Source organism: Coccidioides immitis, assembly GCF_000149335.2.
Source record: "Coccidioides immitis RS genomic scaffold supercont3.6, whole genome shotgun sequence".
Taxonomy (NCBI): Eukaryota; Fungi; Ascomycota; class Eurotiomycetes; order Onygenales; family Onygenaceae; genus Coccidioides; species Coccidioides immitis.
The window spans coordinates 621864-648910 of record NW_004504312.1 but is presented as its reverse complement, the minus strand read 5'-3'; the positions used below and the strand labels follow the sequence as shown (position 1 = coordinate 648910).

The following is a 27047-nucleotide window of genomic DNA, read 5'->3' as shown; positions in this document are numbered from 1 at the left end:
CTGATGTCCCTGAAGGATGCTGTCTTTGTGGTATCTGATAGTCCCAGGCCAGAAGGTGTTCTCCTGTGCAGGTCGTGACATTTGTAGAGATTGCAACTGTGTTGCAGCAGACACCATTTGCTGTTCTTCACTCATCGAATACTTTCATCTCAGAATGGGAGACCTGCATATTTCTATCTCCCCATCAACTAGTTAAAGCATTACCAAACATGTCTGATATTACTGATGCTGCAAGCGCAAGTATCATCTCACCCTTGGGACTCAAATCAAGAATAAGGTACAGTAAAGATGCACTCCATATTTGTTATGAAATACAGTTTTGTCCACATTTCTTCTTGTGGACTGCTTTCTTGAAGCCTGTCCTGTTCATTTTTTTTTGCAATTTGCTTGAAAGGATGACTACTCTCAGCTGTGCCGCAATGCATACTACCTCGGCTGGGTGGTGTAACTATATGACAAAATATGTTCATTTGAGCAGGTACCTTGATCTAAATTCCCTTCAATTGCTATTCAGAGAATTTCTGACTGATGGAATTTTTGGGGCCAGTACTGCTTCTTTTATTGTGAGGGAGAAGTTTGCTCGCTCGTATTTTTAATAGAGCATGTTTCCTATGTTGCTAGGCATTAAAGCAATTCAAGCAGAGCTGTGCTCTCCTCTGTATCTCAAGCGTTCACCCCATTCTTATCACATCGTTAAACTTTTAAGACGCGAGGACATTCCATATGTCGTCCCTCAACACTCCGTCAATGGTACTGTTCCCTTGGCAACATATTTCCGGGGTAAGCATGGAAATTTCATTGGTGGGAATTGATCAGAAGTTAACCCTATTGACTACATGCACGAAAAGTAAGTGCGAATTTGCGTAGAGAACGCTGTAATCGCCTGGGAGGTTTACGGGAGAACCCCTGTTGATCTCATGGCAAATATGTTATCTCCGGAGTGCTCAGCCTAGACTCCAGGGATATTCGACGAAATATGCTCGCCCCGACGTCAACCCCATCCCTTTACGGAGTACTCGATACACGGAGGGGCGCCTTTGGTGGGGACGTTGGAACGACGGGCCTCGAGTGGCTGAGCGACCAGCCGCCTTGCATGCCTTGCACGGCCCATCTCGTGAATACGTGGGCGCGGGAAGCAAGTTATCTCTCTGAGCGCATTCTTCGAAACACGCTCGTCTGTCACCTACACCCAGCCCAGTCATGAACCACCAGTGTTTGAGGGTGTCTTCTATGCTGCCTGGGCATCGAAACTCAAGTTCAGAAGTTCTTTTCCCAGTCCTGTGTTTTTTCGACTCACGAATTTTCTTTAAAAAAAAAAAAATCTCGTCGAGCAAATTCACTGGGTGGGCAGGCCGAAGCTCCTGTACAGGAGTCTATAGTTATATAATTTCCCCCCTACGCGCTTTTTAAGAATTTATGCTATAATGTCCGCCGCTCTAGATACCTCCAGGGGCGCGAAACCCGCCACCAGAAAGCCCAAGGCCACACGCTCCCGTAACGGCTGCTGGACCTGTCGCTCGCGAAAGAAAAAATGCGACGAGACGCACCCGGAGTGCATGCAGTGTCTGAATAAAGGGCTAAAATGTGAAGGCTATGAAGCGCGGTTGAAGTGGGGAAATGGGGTCGCGTCCCGGGGATACTTGAAGGGCATGAATTGTCCGATCATGGTGATGGGTCCTGGTGAGAATGGGAACATGCGCAAGGTGGGTGGCTCGAGTAAAGATTCTCCAGATTCAGAGGCGGGGAGAGTAGCCGCAGCAGCAGCAGCAGCAGAAGCAGCAGGAGGAGGAGGAGGAGGTCGTGCTCGTGCTCGTGCTCGTGGTGTGAAGCGACGCACTGAGTCCCAGACCGAGGTGGAGGATTCTTCGGCGGATGGCTCGCCCCAGTCGGCCGCGTCGCTTTCGTCGTCCCTGTCGTCATCGTTGGGGAGCTTTGATCAAGAGTTGTTTCGAGAATGTACGATACCTACCGTTATCGAGAACGTTTGAGAAGTTTTTAATGATGATAAACATTTAGTCAAACAATGGGGATCGCAGTGTCTCTCGATGGGATCTGACAATGGCTATTCTCCATTCGGGGAAGTTCTATCATATTGCGAGGAATCAGAATCGCTTATGGCGAACTGTCTGATGTTCCAACTTTCTCTTCATCCGGAATACAACGAAAGACACGAAGCGTATTACGCGGAAGCACTGCGCCTCTTTCGTCAGGATGTCTGTGACCACGCGAGAAGTCTAAAGGACGCGACGTTGATAGCTGGGATTCTGCTAAGCTCTATAGGTGTATGTTTCATCCTTCTGCGTTTTTTTTTCCCCCCTGGGCCCAAGACATTAACCGGGAGGCCGAACCTAGATGCAAAACTGTAAATCGTGGACTATGCATCTCAATGGACTCTACACGATCCTGCAGCATCGAAAGGTCGCTCAGAATCAGACCCCCATCGCATCTGAACTTATCTCTACGATTGGCTTCCTCGACCTACCATCTCATATCGTTGGTCGCCAAACCCCCACGCTGAACATATGGAGAGATTACTGTCGTGGGAAGACCGGTAGGGAACCCAGCAGCGGCATACCGTATAGCCTACTAGACATCTTCTCCATGGTCTCCGAGCCAAACGCAGAGTGGCGATTCTGGACCTGGATCCCGGAGGGCCCTGGAAGGACCACTTTCAGCGATATGGTCTGGGAGATGACGAGGCTCGCGGGAATAATCCGCGCGAGAGGAGATCATCGGCGCGGCGGCATCCCTATTGGCCAGCGCGTGAGTGCCAACAATGAAGTTTCCCTGCCGCCGACAGACGCCTTGGTCGAGCGCATCTTGGGCCAGCTCGAGAGCCTGTACGACCATCCCGCGGACGTCACGCCTGCGATGCTCAACCTGCTTCTGTTTCCTGCGTTCACGGTGGGAACCCAGTACAACCTTCTAACCCCGAAACAGAAGATCTTTCTGGAGGATTTCTGGGGAGAGTTTTTCCTCGATGACGGTAGCCCTCACCTCCAGCTGCCGTTGAAGGTGCTGCGTGAGGTTTGGGCGACTGGGAAGACTGCAGATCAGATTGCTCGAGATTGGGATGCGGAAGTAGGGCTGTTCTGAGGCTGGGAGGCACATTTCATGTTTAAGCCTTACCCTGTACAGAGTAATAGTTGGATGATTATTTTGCGATAGACCGAAGTTGATGGGAGATTTGGATGCACCCCTGTTTTTCAAGGCCAACGCAAATTCCTTGAAGTGTCCAGTTGGCGTTGACGCAACGAGATATATGCGGAGAGATGGCCGAGTGGTCTAAGGCGTTCGATTTAAGCTCGAATAACGAAAGTTGCGTGGGTTCGAACCCCACTCTCTCCATTATCCTAATTATTCTCTTTTTTTCCCTCTCTCTCTCTCTCTCTCTGTTTTTTGCTTTCTTTTTCTTTCTTTTCTCTCTCTTCACAGTTGACAATAATTATTTTTTATTTTTTGATCTGCTTTCATCATGCGATAGTATCAGTCAGCTAGCTGCACATGAATCTCAATTTGCTTGTATGGAGTTGTCTGGTGCTCCCATCATCTATGATCTCCTTCCTCTCGCCAGCCAGGAGTCGCACGAACCCAGACTTCCCCGGGAGGATTCCGGTTTCCAACTGGCGCACACCACGGAGTCAAGGGGACCCTGCGCGCGACGAAGAGGTACAAGGTTTGTTGGCCCGAACCCCCACAGTTCCAACAGACAGCGTGTGCATACATACCTCCGTACTCAGCCCCCTTGGTCACACTAACCCTGGGAGGAGTCATCTGGGGGGAGGGCTTGCTCAGACTCTGGGGAAGCCACCTTTGCAACCAAAGACAGCAGCGGAGCCTGAAATGAATCCGTAGCATGTGATGGGTACGGGAGTACGAAAGCATGGTTCACTAGCACGATGGTCGTTCTCCTGGGAACGGGTCTGGCGTCCACCTTAGCGTCTGAGTGAAATGAGCTTCTTCTTCATAAACTTTCCACATCGAAAGGCCTGTTTGACTTTTGATGTCAAACACTGATGTTCCAGAACGACGACAGGGTTGGTACGCTTGATTCAAGTGACTCAGAGAGAGCAGATAGAGAGATGGAATCGCTTGTTTGTCTTTTTTTTCCCCCCGCTCTAAACTTAGAATTTCGTCGTCGATTAGGTATGCATATGGGCGGGATGGCGTAACTCCAACCCACAATTGACTACAGAGGTGTAAACGTCAAGAACTCGGACGCCAGGGTTAATTCTCGGCTCCTATTCCAGATGCCATCCTTGGCCGCGTTAGAAGCAGTCGAGCGATATGCTCTAGATCGGGCTGAAGCTCCGACGCCAAAATGGAACGGCTACATGAAGTCAGGGAGCACAAACGGCATTTTGGCCGTGTCACGACGCACGCTTGTGTTTCTGGTTTCCCGTTGCCGCGGTGGGATCATGAGGCTTTGTGCGATTCGTGCGATCAAGCTGAGAGTCGCTGAAAAGTTACATTCCCGTACGTGCTGCCTACATAAACTGGTCCTGCGCCGTGGCTAAAGCAGCGAGTGTCTCGCATTCTGCTTTTCTTTGATTCTGCATCTCCGAGGAAAACATTCACTACTTCTCTTCTTTTGACTCCTCTGGAGTGAAACGTGGAGAGGGGGCGCTTTTTCCCACTCTTCCCCCCCCTTTTTTTCTTTTTTTTTAACCTATTGGTTGATGGCATGCGTCTTTATTCACTGTTGGAAACAGCTGCTGCGTGGTGCTACCTACATAAAGATAAACTGCGCTTGCCTGCGAAGATCGCCCTTTGACGATCTCCCCCATACCACGGTTGATCATCGGCGGCTAACTAACTAACCTACTGGGCCTCAAGCCGTGATCGAGTCTCATATTCGACGTACGTTGAAATATAAGTCGAAAGAGCCTGCCACGGTGCGGTAGAATGGTTTTGTTGTTTCTCTAGGCGCATGATAGCATTGACAGTCCGAGGTTTCGGTTTGCATTGGCTTTTTTCGTTCTTTGTTTCTCCACACACTGAGACGAACCGCCTGTTTCTTTGTCTGCGCAAACAACTTGAAAAACCGGGAAAGCAAGCCGAGTCCTCGACTCGCAGTCTGTCTTTCTTCCTTAGTGTGCGCTGTCTCGCCTAGAAATCGTCTTCGCAAAAAAAAAAAAAAAAAAAAAAAAAAAAAAAGAAAAGAAAAGAAAAGAAAAGAAAAGAAAAAGGACACTCTCATAGCATCTGATATACTTCCAAAAAGGATGCGAAACCTAAAGTTTCTAAAGCTGAAGGAGAAGGTGGTGATCAGAGTGCAGCAAGATATCCAAATAGTAAGCTCTCTACGCGCCATTGTTCCTCGCGGGAACCCAGGTTACTGACCATGCACCCTATCCAGATGTTCGAAGATGGAGATGCAAACGGCGATGGCTTCCCACCATCCCAGTCCACCTCACTTCCGCGTGCGACAGAATCGGATTCGAACATAGAGTCAATTCAAGAACCAAGCACCTCACTATCTCTTTCATTACCCAGCAGCCCGACCCCCAAGACGCTATCAACCCCACCCTCGCAGTTCGTACATTGCGGCTGCAAGCCTTTCGCCGATAGAAGCCCCATTCGCATCTGCCGGCCGTGCTACGACCTATCATCTGACGATGACAGCGCTTTTTCCAACCTCGAAGTCCAACCGGAGCTTGTAACTCCGGGTGTCGTGGCGGTCGTCGCCGTACTACTTTTTCTCGTCGCCGTCGCCCTGGTGGACCTCAGCCACTGGGTTTGGAATAGACTTCACAAACAGCCGATCAGTCTGTCGGAGTGTGAGAAGGGCAATGGCGTCGCAATTGAGGATGATGAAGACCTGGACAAGCTCTACGAGGATGATCAGCTTATTCCTTAATCCCATGCGGATACGGAATATGCTTTTGTTCATTACATCGCGATTTTATATTGTACCTGCGCACGGCGGGTGGATTACTATGCAAGGGCTTGTACGGAGCATGTATATACGATTATTTTGATTATCTGCAGCGGCGGGCGTCGTACCGGATTTTGGTGGCATGGGCGTGAATGGGACGGGAAAGCAATTGTTTGCTTTTTTTTTTTTTCCTTTTTTACTGCTGATTAACTACTCCGTACTGTAGTTATTAATTAGGACTGGGCTATTTTGGGCGGCTTTGGATGGGAGTGTGAAACTAGGGACTTTGTGTGTTCCCAAAAATTAAATAAAAAAAGTTAAATAAATTTACACAAATTACATAGTCTTATCCTTCGTCCAAAAATAAATAAATAAATAAATAAATAAATAAAAAATAAAAAATAAAAAATAATTAAGAAAAAAATTGAAAGATCACAGCAAGCGTCGCATCCGGATCGCCGGCATTTCGCAACCTTGTTCCTGGCGTCGCGATAGTAAAGTTCCTCCTCTCCGCAGCAACCCCTGCTTCGCCTCAAATCAGGGGTTCGTGGGAGCCTTTTGTTTTATGTTGGCCACCCTTCAGACAAGTCTTCCTGAGGAATTGCCATCTTCTGGATTGTGGTTCCTAAACCTTCAGCAGGCTGTCATGGTTGGCGGGTACCTAATTCTGGGCACGTCATTTGATTGCATACAACGCGGTTGGCTGTGTTCCAGACGTAGTAATTCGTAGCTTTGCGAATTCAGCACCATTAGAGAGAATTTTTTCGGAAGTTATGTTCTACTGCAAGATTATCGTGCTCCCGCCAAAAGGACGCGCACTCTTTTCTAACAGTTTATGAGTCTGTGAATCTTAAGGTTCAATGACCGATAAATAGTTCGCTAGCTAACTAACTACGGAGCACTCCGAGAGGATATTTCAATGTATCTCTCTGACCCAGCCAAGGACTCCAGCTCGATCAACTTGTGCCTCATGATTTTCCTCATGGCGTTCCGTGGGATACTCGCGCAAAACACGACGCCACCCGTTGGGGCTTTGTCGTTTGACAACCTCGCCGCAATGAACTCCACCACTTGGCGCGCCGTCAACTCTACCCCGTTTCTTCGCACAACGTACGCTATGCACTCGTTGTCTCCTTCGATGTCTCGCGCCCTTGTGGCAGTCACTGCGGCGTCCGCGATTGACTCGTGCTTTAGCAGCTCTGCCTCGACTTCCGAGGGTACAACTCGCTCCAGCTTGACGGTGAACATTTCATTGAAGCGGCCGGTCAAGGCGAGTTGACCGCTCTGCGGATCTAAATACCCCCGATCTCCCGTTCTGAACCAAGGAGCGCCTCCGTCATCGTCGGGAAGGAACACTTCGGCTGTAGCTGTTGGATTGTTACAATATCCGCTGAACATGGATGCGTTGCGGACGCAGATCTCGCCTTCGATGTCGGAGCTGATCGTCTGGAGCGTTTCGTGGTCTATCACGCGCAACTCGACACCAGGTGGGAGAAGGCCCACGTAACCTGGGCCCGGTCTCCAGGGGGCGTCGAGGCTTGCGGAGGTCATGGCGATGATTCCGACCTCAGTCGATCCGTAACCCGATCGCAGCAAGACATGACTTGGTAAGATGGAAGCGAATTGGTCGACTCCCTCTTTTCGAGAAGCTGCTCCACCGACTAGGATGGTGCTGAGGGACTGAAGACTCTCGCGAGAACGGATCCCGGCTTTGATCACGGCCGTTATGCCTTCCATAGTCCGGGGTGGTAACTGAATAACCGAGATGTTACACGACTGGATTCTGTCGATGATGCTTAGTTCGTCATCGTAGTTAGAAATGTAGGCAGGCAGCCACCCCGCAAAGGCGCGCTGGCAAATCATTTGGCCGCCCGCGGAGGAAAGACTGATAAATTGCAGCTGCGCGCGGTCGCGCGGCGATGGGACAAAGTCCTGCGCATCTAGTCTTGTCACGAGCGCCGCGTGGGAAATCTCCGCCGCCTTGATGGATCCTGTGGTGCCGCTGGTAAACAACCGCAGCGCCGTCAGTGTTCTAGGATCCTTTCCGTGGTTAGTATTCTGCCAGCGACTCTCATCTGCCTCGAGAAGGCTGCTGAAGCGGGGTTGGCCATTATCATTCTCGTAGGGCTCCAGGCCGGGCGGATCAAAGACAAGCACGCGAGACTTGTCTAAGCCCACCTTTGCCGCCGTCGTCAGAGCCGATTCCAAAAACTCTGGGGCGGCGAACAGCCATTTCACATGCGCTACGGCCATGTGCGTGGCCACCCTGTCCTCTTTGTCAGACGGCGGAATACCGACAAACGTCGCACCCGCCGCGATAGCACCGTCCGCAAGCACATAGTAGTATATCTCGTTGCGACTGAGGAGGCCGACACCATCCTGCTCGACGACGCCCAGTGCGCGCAATCCGACAGCGATTCGTTTGACGGCGGATGCGTATTCAGCCCATGAGATGCTTCGATGTGGTCGATCGGCGTCGGACAAGACAGGAGAATGGACGTTTGGGGGAGGACGAGAAAAGATGCGGGAGGTGTAGTCCATTCTTCAGGACACAGCAAGTTATTTTGACTATGTAGCTGTTCGATCGGATTCTGGTTTCTTGTCAGTCTTCACCATGCACATTCCCTGCCTGTATGACAAATAACTTTTATAAGTGTATATGAACAACATTATGGTGCCAGTGGAAGTCGCATAGTCAATATTCACGTCTTCTTCTCCCTCCAAAATTAACCCTGACATGTTAGCACTGGTTTCTCCACCGAGATGATTATTGCTTATCCGTCAGCTGCATAGGGCTGCAGTCATCATCGGGGCCGCAGAAAGTCAGCCAACGTAAGCTGGCGATACCGTACATGTATCTGGGCTGCCAGATAATTTAACGGCAAGATTGTACAGTTCTCAGAAATCATAGAAAATAGAATCTTGCATTCCTTATTCAGTATATGAGTATTGTTTGAGTAGTTGTAATGTAAGAGAGAGGTTGGGGGGTTTTGGCGATGGACTTGAGGGGGTTGGCCAAACCCTAAAATGTACTGGGGAAGATTCCTACTCCTCAACCACTTGCATCCTGCATCTTCAGTAGCTGGATAGAAGCACATCACTAGAGAGCTCTATCATACACTGTACGCTGTACATGACGTGGCTGCATAACCTATATGTTCTTGCGAGGCCGTCATTGTCCTCATACGATAGAGAATCTTACCTCGCGTCTCACACAGTCGGCCAGTTCCAACACATGCTCGCGACCCTCTCTCGAATAGACGTTGAAATACGCCACCCATGAGTTGAGCCCTGTCTTTAAGGGATCCGCCACATGGTCTCCCTTCTTGAGAAAACAGAAGCTTCCCGAAACATGATCGACCAGATCAGGCCGTCGAGCAAAGAGCTCTTCACACACATCGCCAGATTCATATACACCACCTTTCTCCACGGGGATGAAGACCATTTCGCACCAATACTGCGGCCCTTGGGCAAACGCGTGTGAAAGCTGCTTGGCCCGAGGCTTGTCGTCGAGAGCGAACAGTAGGCCGAGGCCGAAATAATCAACACCATACGTATGCCTGGCCGCTTCGGAAGCTTGGATTCCTGGTGGCCGTGGATTGACTTCGATCAACCAGGCCGCTGGTGCTGGTGTCCCTTTCTCCACACTGTCACGCATTCTCAGGTCCAAAACTTGATTTTTGGTACCGTATTCCATGCTGGAGTTTTCCACGCGCGCCTCGAGGTGAAAGAATCCGTCTAGGAACCCCATCCGAACTAAGCTTTGACGAAGCGAATCTCGCAGCAGGGCCTGCTCGTGCTCAGGCAGCGCAGATGGCAGGACATTGGCAAGCTCGATGAAATTCTTGACAGTGCCGTGGCTGTTGGCGTCGGCGCCCTTCGGGAAATCGTCCGATACTTCGAAGAATATCACCTCTCCGTCGCAGAGCACCACGTTGGCATCGACTTCGGGTCCCTCGCAGTACTTTTCGATTACAAATTCTTTCCCGTGTCGATCGGTGTCGATGGCCTGTGCACCCGCCTCGAGCTGCGAGAGGTTCTCGACGCGGAAGACACCCTCGGAAAGGAAGCCATTGCATGGCTTGATAATCAACGGGAATTCTAGATGGTGCTCTTGCACAATTTTGACGGCTTGCTCGGCGCTAGATGCTTGATATGCGATGTGACCTTCGGACACACTCGTCTTGAATTTGTCCGTGGCAATGACGTAGGCCGATGGAGGATATGTCGGTAAAGACAGTTGCACAGCAGCTTCGGCAACGGGAACCTTGTAATGATCGCGAAAGGTCAGAATTCCATCGATGTGGCCTTCATACGAACGTACCGCGTCCGCAATACGATTGGAAAATCCAGCATCAGGTTCGAGCTGAAGTTCGAGAGGAACGAAAGCTTTGCGCCAATGGCGGTATTTCGGACCATTCACCCAGTGCCCGGGATTGTCCAACACGACCATGTCGATTCCCAGAGCTTCGGCCGCCATGTATATGCTCCCTCCCGTTCCTCCGTCGTCAGGACCTCGAAGGCCACCGTCGACGATGGCTAGGGTGGGTCGTCGTTTTGCCGGGGGCTGCGTGGACAGCCAAGGGAACGACAAACGATTGCGCAATTCGTGATCCAGAGAAGACAGTAGTGAGTCAAGAGCGATAATTCCATTGCCAATTTTACCGTTCGAATTGGCGTGCTGTTTTGTCTTCCTCTTCATCAAGAGAACGCCTCCAATCGATGTTGCAAAAGCACTCGGGAAGACATCGACGTTGATGGGCTTGCCGTCAAAGAACTGCTGTGGTTTGGCAAAGCTGGCGACACTCTTCACCAGAGAGCAGCCGAGGAGGCGTAAGGACATGATGTCAGAGCGTACGATATACCCACTAGATCGCGGTACGACGAGCCGGGCGACACTCTCGTGCTCATCGTCATGGCTGGCAGCTGAGAGGCAGTCGAGGGCAAATTGGAACGCGGCAGTGCAGCCAAAGTCTTCTTCGTGGATTTGCTGGTGCTTGTCGGCGGATAGCTCGATAGAAAGGCAAGCGCTTTCCGGTTTCTTCACCCATGAAAAACCAGTCGACCTCGAGATTTCTCTGAAGAAGACGTCTATGTTTTGCCAGCTGGTGATACCCGATGCGTCGGTAGTGATATCATCTCTCGTGCACCAGCTGCAGCGGAATCGAGCTGTATCGATTCATTGCGTCTTGTAAGCAGCAAGTAGGAGGACTCCGTAGTCAATGTAGAAAAGGAGATCTACCTTCGTGGTTGTCTTCACCCCTAACGACGATAACGTTGGACATGTTCCTGCCAGGCGTTTGTGAGCGTGAGACTGGGATCCTCAGTGGACGATTGAATCACTCACGAAAGTGAGATCGCCGAAAATGATGGTAAGGACAAATGCTACGGCGAGGTATGATACATTGGCACTGATCCAGAGGGTTCGAGTTGAGAACGGACGTTTTGCCGCTTAACTACCGGCGGTGCTGCCCGTGATACCGACATGGACGCTGCCTGCAAATGCCGAGCTAACTTCACTTCTTTGGTTGACGAAGAGTTCAACAGGGTGTCAGCTAAGGTTTTGCTTCTTCTGCCCTCTGGAAGCCTCGATGACGACGGTTTACATTTCCACGCGGGTTTTATACTTATTCTTTAAGCTGACCGCTTATGCTTGCTGACATGCATGTGCATGACTGTCGGACGGTTCCCTGTCAGCTTGCATTCCCGCACGCCACATCCCGGTAAGGAGTCTGCATGTCAATCATGGCCATCACTTTTTCTCTAATACTGCATGGCGACGGAAATCAAGCCTTAAGAAATTCTTCTATGTCTCCCTTCGATGCTGAAGCAAGCGTACAGCCGACCATACGCCCGTCCGTCGGTACATGAAGCACCGCTTTGCGATCCATAGGGAGAGACAAGATCAAGACCTTGACCACTTATGACTCTACATTATCAATCTCAATAGCGGCGATGAAAGACACTCATTTTCAAACATCTTTGTGCGAGCGAACCAGCAAATACTGGAGAACCTTTCTCCATGATTTCAAGCCATGCTACTTCCCTTCGTTACTTGAAGGGGATGGACCCAGTACATCTACTACTACCACCCTTCAGCGCGGCGACTTCCAAGATGCTACTGTCAAGCTCGACAACATTTATCATTCTGCTCTTCAGGAGTTTTGTTCTGAACATCAGGTTACACTAGGCAGCTTTTTCCAAACCGCCTGGGCTGTTGTCGTAGCCTGTTATGCTGGCGTTGAAGATATATCGTTTGGTTATTTGGAGGGAGACAATAGTGACGTCGTGATCTGCCGCACAGATATTACTGCTGAACAAATGCTTCACCAGATCATGACAGATATGATGGAACACCTGGAAAACGCCCGAACCCGTCCCATTGGCATTACAGAGGTGCAAAACCTTGTCGGCCTTGAAGGGCAATTACTTTCAGACTCGGCTTTGCAGATTCAACGACGTGGTTCCGAGCAATCGGGAAGTATGTCGCAGGCTGATGGGAACTTCGACATCCGGGCCCATGCATTGATAAACGACGACGATTCTGTTGCGGTGGCAATCCGCACAAAAGCTTCCAAGTTCTCGCGATCCCGAACAGCAGATGTCGCCCACGCCTTCGCCAAAACGTTAGTCGAAATGCTTACCGCGGCAAACCCTCAATCCATCTCAGTCGGCGATTTGGATACTTTCACCCGATGCGATTACGACAAAGTGATGAACTGGAACCCCCCCCTCCCCAGTGCTGTCGATTCTTGCTTTCACCAGCTATTTGAACAAATCGCCCGGAAAACGCCCGATGCTCCCGCCATTTGCTCATGGTGCGGCCATGATTACACCTATCGCGAGCTTGACACAGTCTCGACGAAGTTGGCAAATCATCTTAACAATGAGCTAGGTGTAGTGGTGCCAGAAACGCCCGTCCTAATTTGCTTCGACAAGTCCTCGATTGCTATGGTCTCGATGCTGAGCATATTCAAGGCTGGTGGAGCATTTGTCGCCATCGACCCTGCGTATCCCATCAGTCGCATCCAGGCCATCGTCCAAGCGACGAATGCCTCCCTAGTTCTGGTGCAGCCGATACACCGTTATCTCTTCGAAGGCATTTTTATGGAAAAGTCCATTGTCGCGCTAGATTCAGCATACCTTGATGGACTTCCTCTACCCTCTACGATTTCTCCATGTCGCGTGATTCCCTCAAACACTGCGTACATACATTTTACGTCCGGCAGCACCGGTATTCCCAAAGGCATCATGATCGAACATCGCGCCCTCTGCACCGCCGTCTCCGCCCTAGCCTCACCCATGCGCATCACATCCACCTCCCGTGTCCTCCAATTCGCCGCGTACATTTTCGACCTCAGTTTCGGCGACATCTTCGTCACGCTCTCTCAAGGAGGTTGCATCTGCGTGCCATCTGAACACGAACGTGTCAATGACCTGGTGCGCGCAATCTTGCGCATGGATGTTAACACGGCGTGCTTGATCCCCAGCGTCGCACGTATTCTTCATCCGGAGCAAGTGCCTGGTCTTCAGACACTTCTATTGGGTGGGGAGGCACTCTTGCAAGAAAATCTAGAGCGTTGGGCAGACAAGGTTGTGCTGAATGCGATGTACGGTCCTTCTGAGTGCACTGTCTGGTGTACGTCACAAACAGATCTGAGAGTTGATAGCTTGGCGAATAATATTGGGAAGGGTCGCGGAGCGCGGCTATGGGTAACAAGAAGCGTCGACCACAATCGACTGGTTCCGGCTGGATGTACTGGGGAGCTGCTCATCGAAGGCCCCGTGCTCGCAAGAGGATACTTGAACCCCGAGCAGACGAAGCAATCATTTGTCGAGAATCCAAGCTGGGCAGTGTCTTCTTCTTCTGAGCGACGACGATTCTACAAGACGGGAGACCTTGTGAAATTCAATGCCGACGGCACCCTGAGTTTCATAGGTCGTAAGGATACACAGATCAAGTTGCATGGCCGCAGGATTGAAATTGGAGAGATTGAGCATCACTTGGCTTCACATTCTCTCGTCCAGCAATCAATGGTTATGTTCCCCAGCGCGGGTGTGCATGCGAAACGACTTGTGGCGATTGTAGTGGTTATCAACAGCACTAGTGCCAACACCGTCAACAAAGGAGGCAAAGAAGGAGAAGCATCGATTGTTATGGCTAAAGATCCATGCACCTCAGAGCTGGCCAAGATCAAGGAATTTATATCCTCCAAACTTCCATCGTACATGCTCCCTCAGGCGTGGGTAGTAGTGCAGGACATTCCGACGCTGATATCGGGAAAGATGAACCGCGTTTTAGTGAAAAAGTTTGTTGAGAGTCTAACAATATCAACAACGGGGGAAAGCCAGCCTAAAGAAGGAAAAGAGGTGGGTGAGGCGGCGCAGCAGGATCATCATAGCGAAGAAAAAGAGTATGATCAGAACGACGATGGCGATGCGATTGAGAAGCGTTTGCGAGATATTTGGGGCCAGGTCCTCAATATCGGCAATCACGGCGAAAAGAACATGACGGATGATGTTATTCCACTTGATCAAACGTTCTCTGGCCTGGGTGGAGATTCGTTTTCAGCCATGGATCTAGTCGCACGCTGTCGAGCTGAAGGCCTAGTTCTTACCGTGCAAGATGTCCTCAGCAACAGTAGTGGTATCACTATTCAACAGATGGCGAGGGTGATCAAAAAGCATCGTTCAGCACTAACAAAGAATATATCTATGATGGCAGCATTGAAATTACGTCCCGTTTGGTGGGATGCATAGCTAATAGGGACTAGTTAGAAGGTCTACATTTTATCAAAGCCTGCTCCAGTTTCTTAATCAAGATCGTCTCATCTTCCAACCCGACACTGATCCGCACAATATGCTTTGGCATACCCTGCGACTCAGCCCAGTCCAGCTCGAACGCATGTGCGAGCTGAGAATACGGCAGCACAAGGGTGAAATTAGCTCCGAAGCTGGGTCCTTTGCAGAGATCTACAGCGTTGTAGAAGCTTACGGCAACATCCGGGTCTAGGAAAACGACGCTGATTAAAGAGCCATACCCTCCGTCCGGGCTTCGGCGGTATTGCTCGTAGAGGGATGCGCTGGGCACCGTGGTTGGGTAGTTGACGCGGGAAATAAGGGAGGATGGTTGCGATTGGAGGAGATTGACGACGGCGAGAGCGTTGCGGTTGGCTTTTTGGACACGATCAGGGAAGTCGACACAGTTGTGGAGGAGAACTTGGGCATCCAGGGGAAACATGAGATCCTCGTGGGTGCGGGTCAGTGCTGAATGCAGCATGGAATAGAAAGGGGAACTGGCGTTGAGGACGACGCTCCCACCCATGACGTTGCATCCTCCGCTGAACAGCTTGGTGAGGCTGGTGATGATGACATCGGCATAGGGCAACACATCGACGTTGATGAAGGTGCCGATGGTGTCGTCGCAGATGACAGCGAAATGGTACTTATCAGCAAGTCTACGGATACGGCACAGGTCCGGAGTTGCGCAGAGGGGATTGGAGGGGATTTCGCAGAAGAAACTTGCGATGCGGTGGCCGGCTTGGAGGGACGATTCGAGTTGATCAAGCTCCTCGGATGTGCCTTGGGAGTAGAATGTGAACCGCTCGTAGCCACTTGCTTGCACATTTTTGGGCGTTGAGCCATACGGCCAGCCAAATATGACGACCTCAGATGAATGGGGGGAGGTCGTCGGAACAAGTTTTCTTGCAATGTCGCCAATCGCGCACATGCCCTTAGGATAAAGAAAGACATCCTCGTGCGGCCTGACAGCTCCTTGACCCGGCTGTTGCGACGTCACCCACTTCGCAATAAGTCCCTTGATTTTGTCCTTGGTATCAGTATCGGAATGTACCCAGGGTGCTGTGGATAGCACCGTATCGACCTCGTCGCAGGTTGCATGCGTTTGCAACGAGAATGACAACGACGACGAATCATCATTGACGGACAATGGGGCAGACTCCATGAAGCGAAATCTCTCGAAGCAGAAATCGGCATGGCGGCTGGAAATACCGTCTCCCATCCAACCCCAGACCTCAGCGGCCGACTCTGTAAATTGCTCCGGATAGAGTACTGCACTGAATCGAGCCCAGCTGTCATTTTCCCGGGTAACTGAGGATGACTGGGCCAAACGGAAAGACACCTCCTGGATGGGGAGCTTTTCGGAGCCATCAGGACGGGCCTTTTGGCGAAGATACTGGCTACATCGTCTCATGCCGTCATTGGAGGGAAATATGGCACAACGGTACGTTTCAGGGGCGCCAACCCGGTGAAGAACAGCATCGTTTAACTTCTGAACACTTGCATGCTGGTAGAATCTGTATCATCAAGATTCTCATTCATCCCCGTCAGAAAGCTAAATATTGAGTTTATTTAAACGATGAGACTGGACATGCCTCGGATAATCAGACTGCAAATTGTCGTGTATGTTTTTGTCGGCCGCCATATAGCGCACGATATTGTCCCATGTTGGAAGAGAGACGCTGACGGCCTAGATAATCCAAAGTCAGTCAATTGTATCGACGATCAAACGAGTATCACGTACATGTATATCCCCAGGCGGCAGAGATTCGCCCAACGGGAAAGAGTGCGGTTCTGGCGGAGCAGAAACAGCACCAGTAGTGGTCATTGTAGCAGTTGTTGTCATTTTGCAAAAGGAGGTTCCTGGCATGCAAAGAGAGTATCCATTTTTTCCGATAGTGCGGCCATAGTTATGAAGTATAAGGTCGGCAATTGACCCCAGTTTGATCTGTTGATGCTGCGATGCTTGACTTCAATGACCAGAAATACGATGTGCTGTCAGCTTGCATGTTTTTGTCCAACTCACACTAATGAATGTGTAAGTTACACTAAAAGTGATCATCCATGTAAGACAAGGGCTTACTCCATCGCATGTCATACAAGCAGTGGGCCGTCAGGGTTGTGAACAGTCGAAGCTTACACTGGCGCTTCGATACATCGCCACTATCAGCTTCCGGTCAGCATTGTCATGATGGAGTTGATGGCTGTGAAGCTGATGGTGAACATGCAAACCGCACGCGAGCTCAGCAGTGGTGGGGTTGTGGTCGAATCCAGGGAGTCGGAAGGATGGGAAGGACGGCATCGTTAACTACGACGGCATGCCGCCTGGGCGGACGGCTGCTGCTGGGGAACTTACATTAGCTCAAAACACCTCCTGGATCAATTGTGACCACGAGAAGAACAGGAAGACAGGCATCGCTGCTCTCTTTCGTCCACAGACCACCAAGAGCAAGGCATTCGAGATGACGAAACGATTCGTAGAGAGCAAGGAGGCGGTGACAGCGGAAAAGGATGAGACGACGGGCCAGAAGATGATGTGTATTCAGGACTTCAAAGAAGTTGCGGACCGGAAACTGCCTCGGGTTCACAGGAGTAGGTCTGCCCTGTTGGAAACACTCGCTTGATATCGGTACATGATTGCAGGTTACTGACTGAGGCATCTATCAGACTACTACAACGACGGCTCAACCGATCAGATTACAGTGAGAGAGAACTCGACCGCCTTCCTGAAATATAGAATCAGACCCCGTGTGCTTGTCGATGTGTCCCAATGCTGCCCTTCTATTGAATGCCTGGGTCGCAAGGTCGCATTTCCCGTGGGCATTGCACCCACTGTCCAATTCATTGCCCACCCAGACGCCGAGGTCGCTACCTCCCGGGCCTGTGCGCGAAAAGGCATCAACATGGCCATCGGCAGCCTTGCCAGCAACACAGTAAAAGATATCTGCGGCGCTGGGAAGTCCGTTGACTCGAACATGACCTACGCGATGCAGATGTACCCCTTTAAGAATCGCGTCATGGCAGCGAAGCTCATCAAGGAGGCCGAAGCGCAGGGTTGCAAGGCTGTATTCCTGACGGCCGATTCACCCACGCTAGGCGTGCGGTACCGGGAGTGGAAGGACGACTTTCGCATACCCAGTGAACAGGGCTTTCCCAATATCGGCTGGACGGTCGAACGGTTGCGGGCACAGAGCAACGACTCCGTAGGTCAGGACACGCTGGACGACAGCCAAAACTGGGCGCGCGACATTGCCTGGTTCAAGAGCCAGACTAAGATGGAGATATGGATCAAGGGCGTGCTGACGGCCGAGGACACGCAGAAGGCTGTCGAGATGGGTTGTCACGGGATTATCGTTAGCAATCACGGCGGAAGGCAGTTGGATGGTGTGCCAGCTACGATTGACGCTTTACCAGAATGTGTAAAGGCGGCAAGTGGGCGGTTGAAAGTGCATATCGATGGTGGTATTCGAACCGGATCGGACATTTTCAAGGCCATAGCCTTAGGGGCGGAATGCTGCTGGTTGGGTCGGCCAGCGCTCTGGGCACTGGCAGTAAGTCGTTTGGCCCTCTTCCTCGAATCCCTATGCTGACCGCTATTCCAGTACGATGGCGAAAAGGGCATGGACCTCATGCTGCAGGTGCTTTACGACGATTTTGTACGGTGCATGAAGCTCGCGGGCTGCCAGACGATCAAAGACATTACTAAAGCGAGTCTGGGTGTTGTTAGGCATGATGGACCATTAGCTAGGCTGTGATGTGCGACTTGCGCCCGATCGCAGATGTCTGTGAAATGTGCAAATCTATTAAACATTGTTTCTACGAGAAAAGATCGCGCTCATTTTGTTAAGTACATAAAAATGCCCTAATGCTTCTCCTCCCCTGCCTGTTGGCGCTTCCATTTTTCTATCGTCTCTTCCTCGGATTTATTAGCCTTTTCGATCGCAGCCCGCGCGCCATCCCACGGTTTTCTTCCCCTGCCAGTGTCAAACAAGCGAAACAGGTGTGGCGACGACGTGCCGTCCATAAGCAACTTGTACAGCTCAGGATCGTTCCACCACAGTTTCCACGACTTTAAACTCCGCCAGTTACCCAGCCGATCATAAATACCGGCACCGGCGACTTTGTCGTGCCAGTGATCCCATTCCAGCCCGGAAATACGCCCTGGGAACATTACATCGCCATATTTTAGTAGCTCGGCTATATGGCGATAGTGCGCGTGGACGTTTCGCTCCATCTCCGCCTGCGACGGCATTGGATATCCGCCGCTCCAAAGCTGTGCCATCGCGCTGGTCACGACATCTACAAGTGGGAACGATCCCTGAAGTCGCACAGCATAGCCCAAAATGGCGAGCGAATGCGGATGTTGGAGCGACAGCCAATTTTGATAGAGTCTTAGCACGGGTCTCTGTTTCCTATATGTCTCGGGGATTAGAGCAAATCCATCTGGGGCCAGGTCGGGGTTTGCAGGGTCGCACTGAGGTGGGAGAAGCGCCGATGCATCAGTCGTCGCCCCAGTTGCGCATACAATTGCGTCGATGTTGTCCAGTACGGTACCATCTACGAGTCTGACAGAGTGCGGACCGATGACTTCGTCAACCGCCTGTACGGATTTCACCTGGCCCGTTTTAAGGAGTGGAACGAGGTTATCGGCATAGACCGGAATGCGAGAATCGATGTGGACGTCCTTTCGGGTGGACCGGTTCAGTATTGGGTGGTGTCTCATCTCCGGATATGACTTCTCTTGAATTGATAGCAGGAATCTCTTCGCCATAATTCGTGCAATGGCGGGGGCCAACGCCTCCATGCGCCCGGTAAATAATTTACTGCGCATAGGTTGGGCTAGCGGCTTGCCTTCTACCACACGTGGAATCTTGACATACACGTCAGCGACGGTTCCTTCTGTCTGTTGGGATGGTAAAAGTTATTGCCGCACTTACAAGGAGGACCTGCCGGCGATGGCTGCAGTATACTTGCTCTGCGCCTTCACGCGCTAGGTGGCGAGCACAATCGGCTCCGGTGAGGGCTAGGCCGATGATCAAGACTCTTTTGCCCCTGTACTTGGACGGCTCCTTCATCCGTAGGCCATGGATGATATCGCCCGCAAATCTCTGCCGACCTTTGATATTGGGCCAGTTCAACTTCAAATGAATTCCCGTAGCGAAAACGAGTCTGTCGAAAACATGTGTCTGAGTTTGGGTGCCGTGTGAATCCGTCGCCCGTACCTCAATGAGCCATTTGTTGTCGGCCTCATCTCTCAGGACCCTGACCACCGTGGTGTTCAGACGGATGTGCCGGTGGAGGTCGAAGTGTTTTGCATATGCCTCGACATATTCGCACATTTGAGCTGCGGTTGGGAATCTATCGGACTCTACACGAGGAAGATCAATGAGATGACCTCCTATGCTCCATATTTGCACGACGTCATAACGTACCCTCGCTCATTGGAAAATCGGTGTATGCAACCTGGGGTCACATGCATTAATCAAGGGGGCGAGGACTTATACAGCAGACTGAGAGGACAAACCGAATATTTGGTAAGGACGGCTCTGGTCTGCGGAAGGACAGACGTTTGATCCGGGTCTGTGGTTACATGCCAAAGCCCGCCGATATAGCTTGCGCGCTCAAAGACGGTCACATCGAAACCTGTCTCCACGAGGTTCTTCAAAGCGGCCAGGCCAAGGCCTCCGGCGCCAATCACGCAGACCTTTTTGCCTAGTCCTCCAGACATCTTTGAGCAAGGCCGGGAAGCGTTGCAAGTTGTAAGAGGGACGTAATTGGTATAAGGAACAGGGGCTTTAGTGTCGACTGAGGACAGCAAGGTCCAGAGAGCGACTGCACATGGATGTAGATGCTCTCAAAAATAAAGTGATCAAGATGGGAAATCTGCGGCGTTCATGACCATGTTTTGACCCCATCAGTATAGACCGAAGAGTCACTGTACCAACCCTTCCGGGAAATGCTTATACACACGCCACGCGAGTTCAGGTTAGCCGTCAGAGCGGTTGCGCGTCTTACTGCGTCGTGGTGATGGCAGCCATAAGCATCTTACGCCCGCAGGAACCTTCTGTCAACAGTTGGTTCCGTGAGCCATTTGCCAGTAAGCAGACTTCGTGATCAAATCCTCCGCCATGGCTCGCAATAATTCCGTTTCCACGTATCCACTCGCCAGCTGATGGAGTTGATCCGCCTCAGCCTTAGCGTTTCTGTCGAGGTAGTGGAATCAAACAGGGTGAGTTTGTGGGTTGGGTTGCCGTTGGCGGGCTTTGCTGCTTCTTCGTCGTCGATTTTCTCGAAGCATTTTTCTGAGCGTCGAGTGTGCGATTGTTTTCTTATTTCTACTTCTCTTCTGCGACTCATTTTAAACTTGCAATTGCTTGTTTTCTTTCTTTCTTTCTTTCTTTCTTTTCCTTCCCTCCCCCTCCCCCTCCTTGCATGATAGTTGGCATCTCTTGATCAACCGCCTGAGGCCCTAATTGATTGAACGTTTGTTTGCTTGCTCAGCCTGCTGTTTCAATAGTTAAATGTACTATACATACATTAGCGAGTGTGACTGTGGTTAGCTAAAACAAGAAGAAGTTTTTCTGACATGAAAATGTATGTATTTTGAGGATGACAGTGATGTGTGTAAAAAAAAAGAAATACCAACCCCTGCAGCTTTGACATTACTTTCAATGCTATTTTTATACTCAGTCAGCATGCAGAGTGCAAAATACATGACAAGCACTGATTCTCGAGACGTAACTCTGAACAGCCCCTTTAGTTTTATGAAATTGTAAATATATATGACCTCACGAGTAAACAGATCGCAGGCAGGAATTTTGCCATAACTTCTCTTTTCCCTCTGCAATCTGGACTTGCTCCGTATCATTGCAAAAGAGAAGACAGCCCAAATATTCAGGATCCAAAAGTCAAAGCAAAGCCGATCAAAGTCAACAGGCACCCATTCCGGAGGAACTAGCCCTCAGAAGCGATTCGGTTTGGTTTTCACTGTTCATCGATCGCAACTTGAGAGTATGGGGAAAAGCGGTTTGTGCCAGAAGATGTGCGGTCTTCGCTTGAGAACCACTGACTGATGGGGATCTTGGTGGCATGGATGCTGACACCCGGCGTCCGGTCTCAAACATTACAGGGGCAGAATTGATGACAGCTTCGCGGAGTTCGGAGTTCGGAATGGTTACATGCCAAATATGTATCTTTGTTTTGGGCGCACCAGCTGCGGCCCAACCGGCCCTGAACCCGGCCCCTGGCCCCATCGCTAAAAGATATGTACGGAGTACGGAGTTTGTACAACATATATATGTAGTTACTCCTTCAGGGAGCGCTTAATCCGTAGATAGTTAGCCCTAAAAGCACGTTCTCGAAAGCTGCTTGCAAAGACTGGATTGATTGGAACGGCGAGCATGCGATCCAGAAGAGCTAAAAGTCTTGGTAATTCGGGCAGAAGTGCTGGGCAGGACCCTTATTCCAACAACCGGCGTGTGGTTTGTCGATGCGGCCGCCCGCGAGATCCACCGTCACCACGGGGCAAAGTTTGCTGACCTCCACTCAATACTACCGGCCCGCACTGGTTCTTGTAGCTTGGTCTCGGAGCCCGATTTTAGCGTATGGAGATCGGAATGCGCTGATCATCGCTGCAGCCAAAGGCTTCGCCTATGATCGCTGCTTTCCAAAATTTCTACTTCTAATCTTTCCAACCTCCCCTCCCTCTCGCAGACGAAACGCCTGCTTCTATCGGAGGCCAGCGAACAATGGCTAACGATAATCCCATGGACCCCGTCACGCCGCCTTTGGTGGCAGATGAATCTGCTGCCAAAGCAGATGTTGAAACTCCCGCTGACAGCTCGAAGCGCAACTCCAGCGATAGGAGCGACGAGCAGCAGCTAACTGTCGAGCCACTCCATCTAGACGAGGCCGACACAAACGTCCGCTCGAGACTACGCGTTTTGGCCATTGTCGGCGCACTTTATCTGGTCCTCTTCGTTGCCGCTCTCGATCAAACCATCATCGCGTAAGTAAAATCACGTGGCTCCATTGCAATCTGCTAAAGACACACGCTGATGCTGGGCTCCAGCACATCCATCCCGACAGTCACCGCCGACCTGCGCTCCGCTGCAGGCTACACATGGATCGGTGGCGCCTACTTGCTGGCCAATGCTGCTGCAGGGCCCATCTGGACCAAGGGCAGCGACATCTGGGGCCGTAAGCCTGCCCTCTTGGGCTCAGTCCTGATATTTGCCGTCGCGAGCATCATCGCCGCCGTGAGCGCAAACATCCAGACGTTGATCTCTGCGCGAGCACTGCAAGGCGTGGCTGCCGGTGGCCTATTCCAATTGGTTGCTGTCACCATCTCAGATCTCTTCAGTCTGCGGAAGAGAGCGCTATATTTCGGCTGGATGGGTGGTGTGTGGGCTCTCGCTGGATCCGCCGGCCCTTTGATTGGAGGTGCATTCTCCGAGCTTGTTAGTTGGCGGTGGTGCTTCTGGGTCAATCTCCCCGTCTGCGGACTCTCCTTTGCGCTACTGTTGCTTTTCCTCAACGTGCACAATCCACGCACCGGGCTTCGTGAAGGCCTTGTGGCCGTTGACTGGTTCGGAACGGTCTCCATCTTGGGAGTCTCCGTTCTTCTTCTCCTTGGCCTCAACTTCGGCGGGACGACATTTCCCTGGAATAGTGCCCAAGTTATCTGCTTGATTGTATTTGGAGTGCTGATGATCGGCTTCTTTCTCTTCAGCGAGAAACGTCTGGCCAAATATCCCCTGATGCCACTCACTGTCTTCAAGACGTTGTCCAGCAACGCAACCATTATCGTGGCTATGGGACATAGTATGGTCAACATCGGCATAGAGTATTACCTCCCGCTTTTCTTTCAGAGTGTGAGACAGGCCTCGCCGCTCCACAGTGGTCTTCTATTACTGCCCATAACGATCACGGCAGCTGCAGCGGACGTTGTGGCCGGCATCTTGATCCATCGGACAGGTCGTTACAGGGAAATCATCTGGTTTGGAGTCACGCTTATGACGCTAGCGACAGGTCTGTACATTGATTTTTGGACTGACACCCCCCTCGCCAGAATCATCGGAATTCAAATTGTCGGCGGCACGGGTACTGCACTTCTGTTCCAAACACCTCTTCTCGCCATTCACAACTCTGTCAGCCAGTCCGAGGTCGCGTCAGCTACAGCGTCTTTGGCATTTATCCGCAGTCTGGCGACATCTGTGTCGGTTGTCGTCGGCGGTGCGGTCTTTCAGAACAGCATGACGACTCGTCGCTCCAGTCTTGTTGCCGCGGGTCTTAGCGACTCTGTCCTTGATGCCTTGGCCGGCGATCAAGCAGCGGCAAATGTGGGGATCGTCGCGACTATATCAGACGCGACACAACGTCGAGCCGTGCAAGACGCATTCGCGTGGAGTGTCAGAAATATATTTATCCTGTACACATGTGTAGCAGGTATTACAGTGGTGGCGAGCATTTTCATTAAGCAGAAGCACATGAGCACAGAGCACACAGAGACCAAGACTGGAATAGAAAATTTGGCAAAGAGAGAGAACGATAATAGCTCATGATGCACCGTCTCACATTGAGCTGCTACTAGAGATGTTTAGCAGCAAGGCATCGACCGGCATCCATTATGCCAGGGGTTCCAGGTGGAACTTGGATCTTTGTCTGCTAGTCCCACAAAGCTGACAGGGCTTCGAACTTGTACATACATAGACATGAAAAGATATTTTGCTGCAAAAGCACATGATTGCACACGCAAAAGATTTTATGCTGTTGAGATCAATCTTTCTGTTGTCAGAGCTGGTTGCAAAGAAACAACCGCAAAATGGAGGACTTTGTACTAAACCATAAGAACTTTAGAGCCGCTACCTGCAGTGTTGATAAAAAGATATTACTGTGCACTGCCTTATTATGCCCTCAAAAGCTGCTTGTGTGGCTGAATGTTGATACTGACGAAAGATTTGTTGTACTCTGTACGGAGTAATCGACAATGAGAGTCAAGTTCGTCCAGCGAAAGCCAGATGAGCCAACCTGATTAGTTACTAAGATTTTCGGATCCGGATTAACTAATACTCCGAAGACTGACAGAAAGTAACTTTCGCATTGCGACGAGCAACGATGAGCTTGTCCCGGCTCGCTAGCCTCCTGCATGAAGTGCTGTTGATCTTTGCAGGAGCTTCAGGCAGATGGTGACATGACCTAGCTACACATCCTGTTTCCAAAGGCTTGCGAAGCTGTTACAGATCTCACTTCTCCACAGCCTCGATGGAAGCAAACTAGCCTTTGAATGGGCCTCCGTTTAGGCGTAAGGTTCGAAATTGAACCCCCCCTATCATTCTAACATCGCCATCAGATCAATCTCCTTCTCCTTCCTACGCCGCACTTTGATCGTTGCTCCCCGATTCGACATGTTGGCTCCCGCGGAATGTCGTACATATTCTTGCGAAGTCTCATCCAGACAGAAATCGAATTCCATCAAGAACAACACCAATGCAAGTTTAAGCTCCGTCACGGCGAGGAAGCGGCCTGTCCATTGTAAGTCAGCACTGAGCGTTCCGCTTGGTTTAGGAAATTTTACTATACCTGGACATGCCCATGAACCGTATCCGAACTGGATCATGTCGGTTGAGAGTCCTGTATATTGGAACCCGTCGTTGTGCTTGCCTCGGAGGCGCAAGAAGCGATATGCGTCAAAGACATCGGGGTTAGGATATACAGATGGATCCATGTTATTGCCCGCGAAGGTAACGAATGCGCCTTTGGGTAGGACGGTGCCATCGGAGAGAACGGTTCTGCGGGTGACGATGCGCCGTAAAGGAGCTGCGACATCATGTCAGTGTGCTACCGGATAGAAGTCATGCAAAGCGCTTGACATACCAATATTATTCTGCATGATCACGAGCTCTGGATTAGTCAGGTGTTCGAGGAAGATGTATGTTGTGTCACACTCACCGGAAGCATCCTTTGCGACTCCTTCAGGAAACTATCCATCAGGTGCAGCTTGGAGAAGACATTTTTGGTCCATCCTCCTTCTTCCTTCAACACCCTTACGATCTCATTCCTCAATGGCTGCACAACATCAGGGTTTTTGCAGATGTCTAGTACAGCGACATTCATTGTCTCTGTTGTATTGTGCACCGCACCAAGCGTCAACAGCATCTGCGAACCAACGCAGTCTATATATTTGCCAAAGCGCTGACTTGCCTCCAGTAACCAGCCAAGCGTATCGCCCACCTTGAGGGATTTATACTCACCGGCAGCGATCAGCTTTTGGCGTTTCTCAATCATTGGTTTAATCATCATATCAGCGTGGGCACATTGTTTGCGCACCATTTTGCTCTCGGAGAACCAGAAGCGATGCGCCAGCGGCCGCCAGATAGGTGAACAGGCGCGAAGTCTTGCCGATGTCCTGAAGGCATTGAAGGTGTAGGTCCTAACTACATCAAGCCATTCGCGGTCCCGACAGGCGTCTCGGCCGAGGAACAATAATGTGGAGAGGCGGGCGACAATCTCCTCACAGACCGGCTGCATCGATACGGAATGCCACTCATCATCTGCAGCATCTTTCGAAGGCATGGATGCATCAATAACAGCGACTGCTTCAGCGGCTAGCTCCTTCGTCATCGCAAGCATAGCAGCGTTGACCTTTCCACGCACTACATGTCGGATTGGTTCTGGGTAGTTCCTCATCGCCTTGAAGCCGATCATACCAGAGTAAGTCCAGAAATGCTCTGTGGAGAAGGCCTTTTGCGCGTCCAAGCCCTTTTGTGCGTCCAGATCCTTGTTGGCTTTGATTTCCTCGAGGAATCGGTTTGGAGCGACAATCTTAGGCCCATTGCCCGTTATGATCTGGAAGAAGCCGTCATTGGTGGCTTCCCGGCCCCGAAATATCGTCTCTAAAGCGTGTTCGGTCCAGCTGGTTGCGGCATCCAGCCCATCGAGTTTGATCACGGGAAAATTGGGCCATGGTTTGGTCGGAGCAATTAAAGATTTGTATATTCGAAACAAGACGAAGATCGCACCAAGTAGCGCAAGCCGCACGAGGACACGGCTGTCAGTAATCACGTCCAGGGCTAGCGACATTGTATGGATGGCCTCGCAGAGGGAGAGGAAGTTGCACCTAGGGGAGACCAACTGCACCAAGAACGTCTATAAACAATCTTAACCGATTTATTCAGGTTGGTAGGTGAGAAACTGGCTAAAAATTGGAAAGATTCGTGATGCTCGAACGGGGGGTGGAAACTTTCGTCCTCGGCGATTCGTATTAACGACCATAGCAGACAAATTAGCCGGCACCCTGGTCCACGCCGGACAATGTTCTCCCCGAAACCCTTGTGACTGGCCAAGTGGCGGCATATGCTTGCTGACTCCT

General features: G+C 50.9%; 12 protein-coding genes and 1 non-coding gene across 13 annotated transcripts; 6 read left to right on the top strand and 7 right to left on the bottom strand.

Annotated features, from left to right (window-relative positions):
• The first annotated feature begins 1008 nt into the window (after nt 1-1008).
• On the top strand, nt 1009-3209 carry CIMG_03174 (uncharacterized protein). The gene is made up of 3 exons (XM_001243732.2): nt 1009-1956; nt 2017-2282; nt 2353-3209. Exons 1-3 carry the CDS (start codon nt 1425-1427, stop codon nt 3094-3096), a joined length of 1542 nt encoding a protein of 513 aa, XP_001243733.1. The 5' UTR covers nt 1009-1424; the 3' UTR covers nt 3097-3209.
• Nucleotides 3210-3266: 57 nt separating this feature from the next.
• Nucleotides 3267-3348, top strand: CIMG_15112. Its single transcript has one exon. It is a non-coding gene; the product is annotated as a tRNA-Leu (tRNA).
• Nucleotides 3349-4330: 982 nt separating this feature from the next.
• On the bottom strand, nt 4331-4932 carry CIMG_13686 (uncharacterized protein; the record flags this gene model as incomplete). The annotated part of the gene is made up of 3 exons (XM_004446258.1): nt 4331-4487; nt 4734-4754; nt 4826-4932. 3 exons carry the CDS (start codon nt 4930-4932, stop codon nt 4331-4333), a joined length of 285 nt encoding a protein of 94 aa, XP_004446315.1.
• A 231-nt stretch (nt 4933-5163) lies between these two features.
• CIMG_03173 (uncharacterized protein) lies at nt 5164-6242 on the top strand. Its single transcript, XM_001243731.2, has 2 exons — nt 5164-5294; nt 5360-6242. Exons 1-2 carry the CDS (start codon nt 5226-5228, stop codon nt 5858-5860), a joined length of 570 nt encoding a protein of 189 aa, XP_001243732.2. The 5' UTR covers nt 5164-5225; the 3' UTR covers nt 5861-6242.
• Nucleotides 6243-6667: 425 nt separating this feature from the next.
• On the bottom strand, nt 6668-8532 carry CIMG_03172 (uncharacterized protein). Its single transcript, XM_001243730.2, has one exon. It carries the CDS (start codon nt 8417-8419, stop codon nt 6770-6772), a length of 1650 nt encoding a protein of 549 aa, XP_001243731.1. The 5' UTR covers nt 8420-8532; the 3' UTR covers nt 6668-6769.
• Nucleotides 8533-8783: 251 nt separating this feature from the next.
• Nucleotides 8784-11354, bottom strand: CIMG_03171 (uncharacterized protein). The gene is made up of 3 exons (XM_001243729.2): nt 11226-11354; nt 11121-11167; nt 8784-11047 (listed from the first exon to the last, which is right to left on the bottom strand). Exons 2-3 carry the CDS (start codon nt 11161-11163, stop codon nt 9060-9062), a joined length of 2031 nt encoding a protein of 676 aa, XP_001243730.2. The 5' UTR covers nt 11164-11167; nt 11226-11354; the 3' UTR covers nt 8784-9059.
• A 397-nt stretch (nt 11355-11751) lies between these two features.
• CIMG_03170 (amino acid adenylation domain-containing protein) lies at nt 11752-14690 on the top strand. The gene has a single exon (XM_001243728.2). The coding sequence runs from the start codon at nt 11834-11836 to the stop codon at nt 14636-14638; it is 2805 nt and encodes a 934-aa protein (XP_001243729.2). The 5' UTR covers nt 11752-11833; the 3' UTR covers nt 14639-14690.
• Nucleotides 14553-16638, bottom strand: CIMG_03169 (cystathionine gamma-synthase). The gene is made up of 3 exons (XM_001243727.2): nt 16422-16638; nt 16273-16367; nt 14553-16194 (listed from the first exon to the last, which is right to left on the bottom strand). Exons 1-3 carry the CDS (start codon nt 16545-16547, stop codon nt 14649-14651), a joined length of 1767 nt encoding a protein of 588 aa, XP_001243728.2. The 5' UTR covers nt 16548-16638; the 3' UTR covers nt 14553-14648.
• Nucleotides 16639-16835: 197 nt separating this feature from the next.
• Nucleotides 16836-18559, top strand: CIMG_03167 ((S)-2-hydroxy-acid oxidase). Its single transcript, XM_001243725.2, has 3 exons — nt 16836-17269; nt 17345-18228; nt 18280-18559. Exons 1-3 carry the CDS (start codon nt 16996-16998, stop codon nt 18430-18432), a joined length of 1311 nt encoding a protein of 436 aa, XP_001243726.2. The 5' UTR covers nt 16836-16995; the 3' UTR covers nt 18433-18559.
• Nucleotides 18462-20527, bottom strand: CIMG_03166 (uncharacterized protein). Its single transcript, XM_001243724.2, has 4 exons — nt 20202-20527; nt 20110-20140; nt 19615-20045; nt 18462-19547 (listed from the first exon to the last, which is right to left on the bottom strand). The coding sequence occupies exons 1-4, from the start codon at nt 20403-20405 to the stop codon at nt 18540-18542; spliced, it is 1674 nt and encodes a 557-aa protein (XP_001243725.1). The 5' UTR covers nt 20406-20527; the 3' UTR covers nt 18462-18539.
• Nucleotides 20528-21606: 1079 nt separating this feature from the next.
• Nucleotides 21607-21930, bottom strand: CIMG_03165 (uncharacterized protein; the record flags this gene model as incomplete). Its single annotated transcript, XM_001243723.1, has 1 exon — nt 21607-21930. One exon carries the CDS (start codon nt 21928-21930, stop codon nt 21607-21609), a length of 324 nt encoding a protein of 107 aa, XP_001243724.1.
• Nucleotides 21931-22205: 275 nt separating this feature from the next.
• Nucleotides 22206-24582, top strand: CIMG_03164 (MFS transporter). Its single transcript, XM_001243722.2, has 2 exons — nt 22206-22685; nt 22749-24582. The coding sequence occupies exons 1-2, from the start codon at nt 22426-22428 to the stop codon at nt 24238-24240; spliced, it is 1752 nt and encodes a 583-aa protein (XP_001243723.2). The 5' UTR covers nt 22206-22425; the 3' UTR covers nt 24241-24582.
• Nucleotides 24583-24622: 40 nt separating this feature from the next.
• Nucleotides 24623-26897, bottom strand: CIMG_03163 (uncharacterized protein). The gene is made up of 4 exons (XM_001243721.2): nt 25628-26897; nt 25553-25562; nt 25259-25495; nt 24623-25201 (listed from the first exon to the last, which is right to left on the bottom strand). Exons 1-4 carry the CDS (start codon nt 26756-26758, stop codon nt 25008-25010), a joined length of 1572 nt encoding a protein of 523 aa, XP_001243722.2. The 5' UTR covers nt 26759-26897; the 3' UTR covers nt 24623-25007.
• Between the last annotated feature and the right edge of the window lie 150 nt (nt 26898-27047).

Bases quoted from the DNA above. Each gene is read 5' to 3' on its own strand.
- CIMG_03174 (XM_001243732.2), top strand. From the start codon at position 1,425: ATGTCCGCCGCTCTAGATACCTCCAGGGGCGCGAAACCCGCCACCAGA. The intron at 1,957-2,016 runs GTACGATACCTA...ATAAACATTTAG, and splicing joins TCAAGAGTTGTTTCGAGAAT to TCAAACAATGGGGATCGCAG. The intron at 2,283-2,352 runs GTATGTTTCATC...GGCCGAACCTAG, and splicing joins TTCTGCTAAGCTCTATAGGT to ATGCAAAACTGTAAATCGTG.
- CIMG_03173 (XM_001243731.2), top strand. From the start codon at position 5,226: ATGCGAAACCTAAAGTTTCTAAAGCTGAAGGAGAAGGTGGTGATCAGA. The intron at 5,295-5,359 runs GTAAGCTCTCTA...CACCCTATCCAG, and splicing joins TGCAGCAAGATATCCAAATA to ATGTTCGAAGATGGAGATGC.
- CIMG_03172 (XM_001243730.2), bottom strand. From the start codon at position 8,419: ATGGACTACACCTCCCGCATCTTTTCTCGTCCTCCCCCAAACGTCCAT.
- CIMG_03171 (XM_001243729.2), bottom strand. From the start codon at position 11,163: ATGTCCAACGTTATCGTCGTTAGGGGTGAAGACAACCACGAAG. The intron at 11,048-11,120 runs GTAGATCTCCTT...GAATCGATACAG, and splicing joins GGGTGAAGACAACCACGAAG to CTCGATTCCGCTGCAGCTGG.
- CIMG_03170 (XM_001243728.2), top strand. From the start codon at position 11,834: ATGAAAGACACTCATTTTCAAACATCTTTGTGCGAGCGAACCAGCAAA.
- CIMG_03169 (XM_001243727.2), bottom strand. From the start codon at position 16,547: ATGCCAGGAACCTCCTTTTGCAAAATGACAACAACTGCTACAATGACC. The intron at 16,368-16,421 runs GTACGTGATACT...TGGATTATCTAG, and splicing joins TGCCGCCTGGGGATATACAT to GCCGTCAGCGTCTCTCTTCC. The intron at 16,195-16,272 runs GCATGTCCAGTC...TTGATGATACAG, and splicing joins TTGCAGTCTGATTATCCGAG to ATTCTACCAGCATGCAAGTG.
- CIMG_03167 (XM_001243725.2), top strand. From the start codon at position 16,996: ATGCCGCCTGGGCGGACGGCTGCTGCTGGGGAACTTACATTAGCTCAA. The intron at 17,270-17,344 runs GTAGGTCTGCCC...GGCATCTATCAG, and splicing joins ACTGCCTCGGGTTCACAGGA to ACTACTACAACGACGGCTCA. The intron at 18,229-18,279 runs GTAAGTCGTTTG...CCGCTATTCCAG, and splicing joins CAGCGCTCTGGGCACTGGCA to TACGATGGCGAAAAGGGCAT.
- CIMG_03166 (XM_001243724.2), bottom strand. From the start codon at position 20,405: ATGTCTGGAGGACTAGGCAAAAAGGTCTGCGTGATTGGCGCCGGAGGC. The intron at 20,141-20,201 runs GTTTGTCCTCTC...ATGTGACCCCAG, and splicing joins CCGTCCTTACCAAATATTCG to GTTGCATACACCGATTTTCC. The intron at 20,046-20,109 runs GTACGTTATGAC...TTCCTCGTGTAG, and splicing joins CGATTTTCCAATGAGCGAGG to AGTCCGATAGATTCCCAACC.
- CIMG_03164 (XM_001243722.2), top strand. From the start codon at position 22,426: ATGGCTAACGATAATCCCATGGACCCCGTCACGCCGCCTTTGGTGGCA. The intron at 22,686-22,748 runs GTAAGTAAAATC...GCTGGGCTCCAG, and splicing joins CTCGATCAAACCATCATCGC to CACATCCATCCCGACAGTCA.
- CIMG_03163 (XM_001243721.2), bottom strand. From the start codon at position 26,758: ATGTCGCTAGCCCTGGACGTGATTACTGACAGCCGTGTCCTCGTGCGG. The intron at 25,202-25,258 runs GTATAGTAAAAT...TACAATGGACAG, and splicing joins CGGTTCATGGGCATGTCCAG to GCCGCTTCCTCGCCGTGACG.